Source organism: Streptopelia decaocto, assembly GCF_964273445.1.
Source record: "Streptopelia decaocto genome assembly, chromosome: 8".
Taxonomy (NCBI): domain Eukaryota; kingdom Metazoa; phylum Chordata; class Aves; order Columbiformes; family Columbidae; genus Streptopelia; species Streptopelia decaocto.
In genome coordinates this window covers 10,472,612-10,485,562 of record NC_138662.1, presented here as the reverse complement: position 1 = coordinate 10,485,562, position 12,951 = coordinate 10,472,612, and the positions used below count along the sequence as shown (strand labels likewise).

Here is a 12,951-nt window from a genome sequence, read left to right as displayed (position 1 = left end):
GGAGTGGTGGTGGAATGGTAGTGTCAGTAGATACGTTGTCCAGAAGAAATTCTACTCAGAGAGGACAAGTGAAGAGAAACCTGTGGGTATGTAGCTTCACAGTCAGCTTTCAGATAATGAAACTAATTAATACTTCTCAAACAAGCCCTAAGAATATTTGTATTCTGCAAAGTTCTCTAATATCTTACGATTTTTATAGGTTTTATGTACTGGTCTCTTCTTTGAAGATGTTGACTGGATCCATTTTTTTTCCCCAATGTGAAAACATGACAGAAATTCATTTCCACAGTTCTTTTGTAAATTATTACCCTAAAGACAGATTACAGAATTTGCAGTTGCATTGTAAATACAAATTACTCACACATTCATGTTCATTAATAAATTCTATTCCTCCTCATTTTTATTTGCTTGGAGATGGAGACTATTTGAATAACAAATCACAAGTATTGATTAAGTAGTATAAATGAGTAAATCATCATATATTACAAGTTCATCTTTATATAAATGGAGCTGAAATGGTTTGACTGTAGTGTACTTTAGAAGGAAGTTCCCAATAAGTCTAGCATCAAAGGTGTAACATAACCCACTGGTTTGGAAGAATACTGATATATCGGTATATCCAAATGTTATGATAAATAGCTAACAATTTAAGAAAACAGAAGAAGAGAGAACAGGCTACATTTAACCTGGTATCTTTAAGTCAAGATGGAAATCAGGGGAGGTCCCACATATATATTCCCAAAGGCTTTAACTTAATGAAGAATTTATTTGGAACATTTTATAACTGGTGTTCCATAAAAAGTTAGATTTTGAAGCAAACATAATATGGTCATTTGTTCTATGAATTCATGGAACACAGTGTTTGTTTTGTTTTTTTTTTTTTTCAGTTTAGACATATCAATATGATTTGAGAAGTCTTATATTCCTAGGGAACTATTGAATTCAGCATTTTTTTTTTTTTTAAGTTTAGGTTCTGAAACAATTGGTCTAAGATGCATTTCCTATAATTGATAGAAAGCACTTTCCAATGGTTGCATGAAGAAGTCAAGAAAATCTGTAGGTGATCCCTGCCTTAAAAGGTTTATGCTAAAATTTTCTTAAAACAATTCTTCACAGATTTCTGTGGAGTAGACAGAAAGTAGCTGCAGAACACACAAAGTCATTAAATCATTGTGTATCACATGAATTCATTAATTTGCTTCCTTCAGTGATGTAAGCATATTAATTAGGAAAAATCCCACACCAGGAGATGAACCTCTGATCTATATGCAAAGTTTAATAATTATTGTACCACAGTGATTAGAATGATTATGGGGATACTGTGAAGAATTCATTTGCAGCAACTAAGCCAACAACTTTGCATTTGTTTTGAAAAACAATTATAGAGCTTAATTGAGAGCCATGTAATGATGACAGCAGTTATTTCAGTGATTGATTCTGAAATTAAAGAGAAGCGGCAAACTAAATACCAGACTATTCTGTATTAGAAAATTGAAAGATTTAGACTGCACGTGCCATATATATAAATCCTGAAATATGGCAAAAACCTAACACTTATTACAGACTACTGCTTCATAGAGTAGGCTCATGGATGGGCACCAGATAAGATTTTGCTAACCTTGGGAAGAAAAAAAGGAGGGGTAGGCATCACACCCATGTAGGTCAGCAGAAATTATAGAGGCCTAAGAGAGTATGATAGTATAAAATCAGGAGAAAATACATAGTTATGTAGTTTTAGTACTGCTGACAACTTAAGTGTGACATAAACAAGCCCAAAACTTGCAAACAACAGTAGCTGAGGTCCTTTATTGTTCCTTCAGACCTCATGTGGGCAATGAAAATTCAACCCTGATGTGACTAAGGGCTCAGCCACAAAATTACCCTTCTTAAAGCAGATATTTATTTTCTTTGAAATATCATTTTTATTTTGACATTTGTAAATAGTGGGATAGTGTTGCAAATATGATCCATTTTCTACTTTAGTGGACTAACATGGACAAATCGTGTTTTAAAATAACAGCATTCTCATAATGAAGAGTCTTAAACTTGTTGTATAAGAACTTCTCTTTCTTTTCATCTCTCCTTGAAGTGTAATTTGTCCTGATTTATAACTCCAAATCATTTTTGTAACCAAATTTATGACATCAGTTGCAAGGACTGTGGTGCGCAGTCAGGTACCATTTATATTAAGAAAAATAAGGTAGATGCAGTTGAGGCATATACCATACTCCCAACTGGATGGGTAACTTAGTTTGTATGAATAAGTTATAATTACTTTGTGTAGACATTTGGATGAACACTGGTGACTAGCATAAAAGCAGTAAAGATTTTCCAAATAACAGAATTATTGATATAATTAAAATTGATATAAGAAGCAGTCTGGTGTGAAAAATGATATAATTTTGTGATATTTAACTACATTTTTATCATTATGGGTATGCTACAGCACACTATTTAAGATAAATATTAATACGCTCTGTAAATTATAAGCATAATTTGATTTTTTTCCCCTCAAAGGTGGAAGCAAAATGGTACAGATATTGATCTTACCATGAGTTATCACTACAGGTTGGTTGGAGGCAGCTTGGCAATCAATAACCCACATAAAAACCAGGATATTGGAACATACCAGTGTCTGGCCACAAATTCATTTGGAACAATTCTGAGCAGGAAGGCAAAGCTTCAATTTGCATGTAAGTTGGTAAGATCATATTTATTAGAGCATTATTTTCCAGTTAATTCTGTACATGAACTGTAACTGTAACTGGATAATTAAACTATCATCGATGATTCTCTTCAAAAGGTTTGGCTTACATCAGCCATGTTTATTCTTAAAAAAATTATTCCTAGTAAATATTAATAACAAAAATCAGACTTCTGATTGCTGCTAGCCCTCATGACCAAGAATAACTTTCAGAAAATTTAAAGGTCAAGGAAGATTAGTATAATTATTTTCACTTAATAAAGGTGTTTCCACTTTTTAAGCCATTGCTTTCTTTGTTATATTACTGGTAGTTATAATTTGTGGGGGAAATGTTGCAAAAAGTTAGGCTTTCTATTTCCTGTGGGGTAATGAGGTCTGAGTAATGAAAATACTGTACCCCTAATTGCCACACTGACATTTTGTCACATTAGCAGAATATGAAACACTTTTTCCTTACACAGTGTGCAAAATGAGCAATGCTCTGAAATGTTTCGTATTTCAGGTTGATTGGGTAAAGCATGTATGTTGTCTTGAGATGATTTAAAATTTATTTTAGGCTTGCTCCCCATTTCACTTCTTCACACCTTCACAATCTTTTTCACAACGTTTATACGTGGTGACTGAGTTCTCTTAATGCCCTGGGAGGGGAACAGCAACGAAACTCCAGATATTTACCTCCGTTCTTTTTTCTTCAGTATAAAGGTCTGAGCTGTCTGTTGCTGGGAGAAAGCAATTGTTTTCAAACTTCATTAATAAAACATGCATCTAAAGCCAACCTTGTGTCGCTATTTCAGACACCAGTAAACTTATTAATTATTAATCTTGTTCCATTTCTCATAGCAAATCTCATGTCGCAGGGGTTATACAAAGGAGACATTAGAGGTCATGATGGTTCACATACTCTCTTTTAGTAGAGCTGATCAAACAGTATATCACTAGTATCTCATTTGATAGTGTTTTACCCTGAATTTCTCAAAGAGCTTTCAATTCCCAAGAGCTGGTCAAATGGAAACAAAAAATTTGATCCATTATTTTCCCACTTTTCCTGAAATATCTTTGCAAGCCAGCCTTCTTGTATGGGAAATTATTTCACAACCTGTAGATGAAAATTGTTTAGTGACAGAACAAATCTCATTTTCGAAAGAAGCAAGAATAGATGGCCAACTCAAAATTGCTTGTGGAATCTATAATCCCCAAGAAACCACAACAGGTCATGAATGGAGCTGGGAAAAGACCTGAAGAAAAGGAATAGCCTCAAATGAAGACACAAAGGAAGTACAAAAAAAATTTTAAAATGTGGGAAAACGGAAATCCAGGAATATCTCTCTGTGAAAGAAAGATAAAAAAGAGGCTTCTGTGATTGCTCAGCATATCATATTACTCAATGATTTCATTTTTTTTTAATGGAAAATTCTATCTCCAAATTCACAGAAGCACTTCAGTTTCCTGTTGGCTGCTTCCCCAGCCCATAGAGAATCACACCAACTTGGTGCACCAGCTCCTGGGGTATATAAACAGCTCTTTTTGGCAGCTCTCCTTTGAATAACATTTAATTGCAGTTCCTTCCTAGGGTTTTCCATGATTACTTATTGCCATATTATAACCATGTGGAGGTTAGGGACCAAAGCTAGCTTCAGAAAATTGTCTTGGTTTAACTCTTTGCAAGGAGTATGGTTTGGAGAAAGCTGAAAGAGTTGAAGGGAAAGAAAGCTTACAGGGAAAGCCCTACTGATAAGAAGTCCTTTTTTTTTTTTTTCAGGGCACTGGTCCATGTTAGTCCCTACATTCACAAATGCATCCCTGATAGCCCTCAGGTAAATGAAAGATGCTGGTTGACACAGAAGTGCTTAATCTTCAAGCTCTTGTTGGAAATGTGATCCTTTGGAAGTTTTCCCTTGTAGAAAAGGGAAACTGTACACCACAGTGCACAGTTTTCTTTACAAGACTGACTTTACTAAAGATCTATAAACAAGAGAGTACATTTTACCACAGAAAGCAAGGTGGTTCTGCAGCATCCTCTTGCAACTCCCTACTTCTGGTGCAGCTGTAGGCCAGGGGTCTGTGCTCAGACATGAAAACCTGAAAGAAATCACATGTGATTTCTGCCCTGCCTGAGGCAGAACACATCCCAGTGTGATGCAGTCAATGCTACTGAGCAGCTAGAGGGCTTATTTGCCAGAAAATGGACTTTTTTGATGGCATTAAGTATTTTCAGCTGTTAAACATCAGTTCTTTAAGCCTCCATGCTGGTGAAACATTCCCTCTGAAGCTTTTAACTCACTAAATAGAGCTCAAAGTCTCATGCCAATATACCACAATCAAAATGGGCTAAATATCAAGCAGTTCCTTTACTTGGTTTTCACACCCCCACCAAGACACTTCCCAAAGTTACTGTAGGGAGCAGGGCACAAAATCAGGTCCTATTTGTCCACAGCAGCAAATGTCCAAACCCATACCTACCATCCTGCTTTAATCCTCCAGCTCTCAGCAGCAACCACATAGTGGTAAATATATCCCATATTCAAGAGGCACACCACTTTTTCATTAGCAGTAACAGACATTTACATCCTTTCCCATGTAAAACAGAGAGAACAGACAAATTGAAGGTTGTAATTTATACTGGCAAACACAAACACACAGGAAAATGCTTCAGTTTAGTGGCATCACTGCAAAACTGAGTTTTAGCTTGTCTTACAATAAATAAAAACACAGTACGTAGAAAATGCTATAATGACCTGATAAGAACAGTGGAACAAATTACCTTGAAACACTTATTTCACAGTTAACTTATTCTCATTTCTTATTTTCATGTTGTCATCCAATTTACCTCTTTGTTTCAACCACTACTTCAGGCTATATCTTAAAATCCAGTCAGGTTAATATTATGACACTTTCGTTCAATACTTAACAAAATAGGATTCTTCCCTGCATTGGACTGCCTGGCATATTATTGCAATCACCCTGATAAATAATGGAATCAAGCCTATTATCCAAGTAACTAGGCTTATGCATATTTGTCTTTTTACTACAAGGTAACTAACTCTGAGTTTGAATTAATGACACCTCTGGAAACCTATTGTACATCTCAACTTCATATGTGAAAAATACTTTTTCCTCTATTCAAGATAGTGAGCTTTCCAAGTAGCAAAATAAATGTGGTATGAGATTAGAAATATGTCTTCAGATTCAGCTGAAGCTTCATGCTTATCCTCTCTTAAAAACAGAGCTGTCAAATGAAAGCTGCAGGAGGAACATTGTACAGAAAGAAGTGACATAGATTATTAAAGCTACAGGCTGAAAATGAGAGACAGCATCAGTGCGAGAGAGCAGAGCAAGAGAACATAAATGCATTAGCAGGATACATCGGATGGCAGTCCTATGTTATTTGTACTTCCCAGTGAAGGTTTGTTTTGTCATAAATAAAGTTGAAAGCTCACTATAAATCCTGTATGTCTCCTGCTACCCAGCAAGCAGTACATTTTGAAAAGCTAACGTGCAGTTTGCAGGAGCTGGAGCTGTTGATCTGGATCTTCAGCCTGGTTAAACAGCACTGGCATCAGATCTCACCTGGTGCAGCGATAGCCTGCTGCAGACATGCAGATTTGAGTTTTGAGAGCTTGGCTCCTGAGTCACAAGCTGCCACACACATGGTTCTTTCCCCACCTTTAAGTTCAGTCTTGACATCCAACACAACATCACCAGTAACACTTCAGCTCCATGGAAAGGGAAGGTCAAAGTCCACTCCATGGGGAGTTCATCTTTGTGAACTATGCAAGAGTCAACTTGAAGAAAGAGATGGGGACATGGAAGGTTTTCCCGCAGACTTCACACAACTTAGTTTTCAAAACAAAATGAAGATGCTTGTGCACAAGCTTCCCAACTGTTACAGTTTTTGCTGCTTCTGCACACACATCAGAGCAGGCACCTCCAATGAAGCAGTTGCCCTGAGCCCCACCACCAGCAGAGCCACCTCCCAAGGACACGGCAGAGCCTGACCAGGCACAAACACAGCAGCTCTCACTTCTGAGCCAGAGACAACGTGATCAGAGTCATGTTCAAAACTCACAGAAGAAAAAAAGCATCCGGGTTTAAAGAAGTGTTTAGATCAGTAAAACTGGAGTTTCTCCTATTCTGCGGTGCCAAGATGAACTCACATGCATATTAATAAGGTGTTTTGCAGAAATCAATTTTTATTAATGAAGACTGTCTAAATTGCATTTCATGCCTTAAAAAATACAAACAAAAAACCTTTTATAAAGAACTGTTTAAATATGGCTTCAACCAGAACTCTATCCCAAGGCACACAGGGGATTTGTTTTAATTATTCCATCAGTTTTAAGTAAAAGTAACTGTGTGTAAACAACAGATCTTGAGGGAAATCCCCATAAGTAGATGCAGTAAAACAGTCCAGGCCTGTTACTAATTCTTTTAGTTCTCCTACACGTCTATAACAGAGACATTAATAGATACATAGAAGAGACAGGAGTGCAACTAAACAAACTAGAAAAAAGAAGTATTCCACTATGAAAAAGAATCATGTGTGTGCCTAATTCATAACTATCCAGGGTATAAACCCAGAAAAATCAGTATTAATTGAAAACATCTAGTTGCCTAGGGATCTCAAATGAGATTCTCAGTCAAATTGTTCTGGCATTGCTGATAGACAGTCACAATGATTGCAGCTTTCTCAGACCTCCATTATTAATCATGAATTTTAGGAAACAATGACAACAATTTAAATTCATGAATAGCATTAGTCATTATGTCCTGAACCACATGGGAGGGCACACAGTGGAGACATTAGACCCCATATTTAAAAGTTTTCCCTGGTGCTACAGGCTAACCATGAGGAAGGATTTTTCCTTGGCATCTGGGGCTGCAACTGTGTTCCTGCATTTTTCAAAAGGGGTGCTGAGGGGTTTTGCCTGGTGCTTACTCTCAATAGTATTTTTCTAAATATACATGCCTCCTCTTGGCAAGTGACAAGGTGCTCATAGCAGTGTGGATGAGAATGATGGTGTTGGAGTACCTGGGATAAAATCCCAGTCTCCCAAGTGGTCTCACATGCTTTTTGTCAGAGAGACAGAGGATGACACAGTTTTGCTGAAATAACAAATTAAGAGAGGCAATAGTTCCTCCTGGACAGAGTTTTCAATTCTAAAATGTAAAATAGCACATCATCAGCATTTAACCATTTCAGGTGAAATATGTTAAAAGCAACCAAGTTCATTTAGTCTTTCCTAGATCACGACAGACTAAGCATTTGCAAAGCCCTGTTAGAGTGATTGTGAGATGCTCAGCTAGCATGAAAGCCCACTTTTCATCTGATTACTTCATCATGTTGTTTACCTTTGACTGCACACAAATTACACAAACATCACAAAGCAATATAGCATGCCTCAAAATGTCGTAACCCTTTTTACTTGTAGTATATGCTTTGAAACAGAAAATGGGAAAAATCGATACAGTTAGATCAGAGAGTCTGAATTTGCAAATTCTGGACATGCATGAATTTTAGTTTAAACAGTGTATACACTTCTGGATTGGTTGTATTGTGGTACTCTGTGTCCAGAAATTCCTCTCTAACATTGTATTTGACTAAAAGGTGTGCTAAATATTGTAACTACCACCTCAAGTAAACTGGCTGTTAATTCATCACTGTATGCAAGGGCTGACATACTGATCAGGCTGTCCAGCAGCTTATATTGAAAGAATGAACACTGCAACTTCCTTCTTTTTCAAAAGGAGGTATATGCTTCTCAATTTAGTGTTCAGTATGTACTCAGAGATGACCAAGTGTTAACCGAAGAGTTAGGAGGAAGAATTCAGCTTTCAAGGGGCAGAAGCACATCAAAGATACACTCCCCCAAAGTTTTACTTCATTTACTACATTCCCTCATCCTCTGTAGGGACACTCCAGGTAATGTCATAGACTTGCCTCTATTCACATATTTTTTTTTAACCTACAAACACAAAGTAAGGTATTAAGCTTTCCTCCTTGTTTTTTTTCAAAAGTGCTTCCTTACATGTAATGCAGAAACATATCTCAGCTTGCAGATATCTGGAGAATCAGATATCCAAGTGTCCTTTCCAGACTCTCATGGCCCTCTTGATGATCCTGGCAACACCTCACAATCTGCATCTTCCCATAAGCAGGTGAGAAAAAATTGCAAACTGCAATAGCAACACTCCCTGCAGATCAGTCCTGTCTGGAGGATGGAAATACTACTGTCATCTCTCCTTATGTCACTAAATCTTACAGCTCTAAATTGCCTTTTGGACTTTTAACCACAGTTAAAGAATCCATTATAACTACAAAAGCAGTAACTACCTCTCCCTATGCATGAGTAGGTGGAAAGCAAAGTTCTGAACAAAATGAGTTACGATAAATATATCAAGAATTTAGTTTATTACTTGGAAACAGACCCCATATTTTGTCAAAACTCTGCCTGGAGTAAAAAGAAACTGAACTTTCATTTGTCAGTTTTGATTGCTATGGACACTTTGTGCCAGTGTTCAGCACTTTCTCTGGCAGTTCCCCATGGTGGAAGTCTACATCAAGGTCTTTTCTTAATGGATGCTCTCCATGGATAGACCCAGTAGCCTCAGGCATATTTGCTTTTTTGCTCTTCTTCACAAAGTTTTCCCACAAAATTAGGAAAAGCATGGTGAGAACCTGATATACATTGCTGAAAGGGGTCTGTACACTGCTCTAGCCACTCTGTAGTGGGGCACTATGTTTCCTTCAAGGCTACTTTGAGCAGAATATTTGCAAAGAACCAACTAGAAGTGATGCAGCTTATTCACTGAAAGACCAAAAATGCTGCAAGACCTCACCTACGTTCAGCTCATCTTTCTACATTTGTAGAGCTTTCCAGCATTTATTTCTTTATAGAAGTCTATGCACACACAGGCTCTCACAGGCTTAAGGAAAAGCATGAGACATCAACCACCATTCAACAATGCTGAAGCAGGAAGCCTGGAATGGTTTCACCTGCTTGCTGACAGAACAAGGCAAGGTGACAATAGCATTTCTATTTTAAAGTTCAGATACTATAAGAATAGATTATGGAAATATCCAGACCTTCCCAAAGACAGAAAGAACAGCTAGAAATCTTAAAACCAGAAAATATAGGTGTGTCTACATAATAAAGGGGTTTGCTTTCTCCATCATTCCCTAAAGATCTAAATCTGCTTTGTGTTCTCAGAGCCCATCTAATGTCTAATACAGAAATGGCTTCCTTTTTCTTTTTAAACACACAAAGTGAGGCTGATGGTAGCAACATTCCCCTTTTATATTTAATGTCATGGAGACCAAGCAGCATCAGAATTCCAAGCTGCATTTTTATCTCAAATGTTTTTAAACACCTCTCTCAGATTATCTAAACACCACCTTCAAGGCTATGCTTTATCAGGACACTTTGTTAAAGCTGTTTTGCTTAAACTTTCATTATAAAAAGGAGTCTAGCACTCTTTTACAGGAATTCTCCATATGCAAAATAGAGACATACACTACAGACATATTGTAAGGAGCATTACATACAGTGAGCTAGTAAGATAAAGTAATAATAGGAAACATATGAGTATTTGAAGATTATCTTTTAGTTATATATTACTTACTATTCTGTAGTTCTATAAAAGTGTTTATCCTAAATCAGCCCATTGCAAGTTTTATCAGAAATACAATATATGTGATAGAGATATGGTAGGTAACAGAGCATCTATAGGTCCCAGAGCTGCTAGATTCTGATTGATAAAATTTAATATTTTTAAAGGATAAACCCAGCCTTTATTTGCAGTCTGGGTGATTTTCTTTTTATCTGCTCTGCTTTCATTACATACAATATGCCTTAGATTCCAATAAATTATCAAATGAAACATCTATAACGTCCACATGAGCTGCTTCATTCTTTAGTGTGACAAAAAAATTAAGTTACAGTTGGATGCTTTCAAGGGAAAAAAATACTGAATTAAGTTATTGGAATAAATGACCGGCTTTTTAAATATAAAAATAGTGAAGTTGATTAGTTTTTTTTTGCAGGTTGATCCTGTCTAATGCAAAGGTTTTGAAGTACAAGATAAACTTCTCTATTCTATAGCTTATGTTCAAAACAGAGGAACAGTGCCTGCCATCGGTACTTCCAATGGTGTGAAGAAATAAGGTCACAGGCAAAGATTCTCTCAGTAGGCAAACCACATGTGGTACATAGAACGCACAAAACTGTAAATCTCTGTTTCCAAATATGCCACTGAAAGAACAACTAATAATATATACCACACCTGAAATCCTACTTAGAAGATTCACATTCAAAAATCCTTTACATCAATCACTCAGGTAAATATTGAAATTCCTGTTGGAAGGTAGTCTTTGATGGCTTTGCAGCTGGAATGAGTGAGATAAAGTGGAGGCATCTGGGGATAACCCAAAGTAATTCTGCGAGAAGCAGTTCCGTGCTGGATCAAGATCTCCAAAGGGCTGTGCAGGAATTTGTGAAGTGCTGGAATATGGATGAGCATGCTGATTTTGTTACACACTTTCAGTGGTGCATGAGAGCCCTCTTTTCCTTGCCATTGTTTTATTGTACGTATAAGTGTAGATTATATTGTTGATAGCAGCATTATAAAGAGGAATTCATGGTCTGAAGTGGGACTGTGGGGTTTTCAACAGGAGGTACCCAGCAAGACCCTGGACATGGAGGTAAACAGGGCTCCCCACAGGACCATGGATATGGCTGCTCACTGCCAACAAGAAGCTCAAGGTCCAAGGGAAGGGACAAGTTCATGAACCAACATATACCCTGGGAAACCAGGTTTGTTTGGAAGTATGGGCAAATAAAAAGAAAAAATTCAGTTTTGGATAAGAGTTAACACCCCTGCCAAGAAGTAGTTTGACACAGGGAGACAGGGCCATCTCCAGTGTAAATCAGACAAACCAGTGTACTTCTGGCATGGACAAATCTGGGCTGTGAGACTTAGACTAGGGAGAGAAATGCATTTTTAAGAACACTCCAATCTGGAGAAAACTCATGCAGACAGCAGAGTGACTATGTAATGACAGGTGACAAATGAACTCTGCCATGACAAGTGAGAAAACTGTTCAGGAACATAAAATATTAAAAATATATTTCTTACATCCTCCTCCCTTTGAGAGGGTTAAATCCTTGGATATGCCTCTGGCCTGCAGATGGGGTTTACAGCAAGAGCCCTAAGGCTGCATCAACACTTACTGCTCAGTGCAAGTCCTGCGTTCAGTTCAGAAAAGAGCTTTAATGTTTTATGCTGCTAACTCTACAAAAGTAAAAAAACCAACAAAAACCAGATGTAGACCAGCACTACAGCTTCACAGCATATGTTCCTTTGCACTGAGTTTCTTGGTGCATGAACAAAAAAAAGTCAGCTAAGGATTCCTCCCTGTTTAATTTAATTGTGACCTTCCATTTTTCCTCTAGAGAAGCTTGATATTACTTTGTAAAGGGCATTTTCACTCTTTAATTGAAAAAGACAGTCAGGCTGTGGCAGAAATTATTGTTGCCCACCTTGAAAATTAGTGCCTGGCTTGGCTATTCATACCATTTAAACTGAACTGAAGATCTGGGACCCATGTGGATCCTAATGTGTAAATTACAGTTCCTCTCCCCTTAGAAGTTCCAAAGCAATTTAACTAAATAAAGGAGCCCTGATGAAGGTCCTGGTTTGAATATGCAACTTCAGAGAAGGACAAGACCCAGCAATTGTGCTTTTCCCTCTCGATTTGGCAGACTGCTCCGTCAGGGCAGAGAGGAGCCAGGCTTAGGGGCAAGATGGCAGTGGGGCTTCTCCTGTTGGCCTTCAATCAGGGAAAAAGGAGAGGGTGACTTTCTCTTTTAACCAGGTTGGGATGCAGTGTTCATCTCTGGTGGAAAACCAGAGCAAAACTGAGAATTTACAGTTTATTTTTAACCTGTCCTGGTGAAAAGAGACACTCAGGTGTTGCCCAGGCTCATCCTGGCTGAAGTATCTTCGAGTTCTACAGACCCTGTGCTGTGACAACACTGACAAAGCAAAGGCTCAAAGGTACTTTAAATGGGGAAGAAGCAGAAGAATTCAGTAGGTGTTTAGTGGAAAATGCAAGTATTTAAAAAAAAAAATCAGGAAATGGGAAATGCTAAGCAGCTTTCAGACACCTTAGAGATAATGCTGCTCTTAATCTCAAAATTGAATTCATAGAAAATCAATTAGAACATATTTAAAAATTGAGATTAGATGGC

General features: G+C 37.5%; 1 protein-coding gene across 1 annotated transcript in view; it reads left to right on the top strand.

The window, feature by feature from the left end:
* The window catches only part of LOC309443302 (contactin-6-like), a 140,323-nt gene that overhangs the window by 58,208 nt on the left and 69,164 nt on the right, over positions 1-12,951 (top strand). Inside the window, exon 4 of the mRNA XM_082060086.1 lies at positions 2,569-2,693. Within this exon, the coding sequence (XP_081916212.1) occupies positions 2,569-2,693 (125 nt within the window). The remainder of the gene's footprint in view (positions 1-2,568; positions 2,694-12,951) is intronic.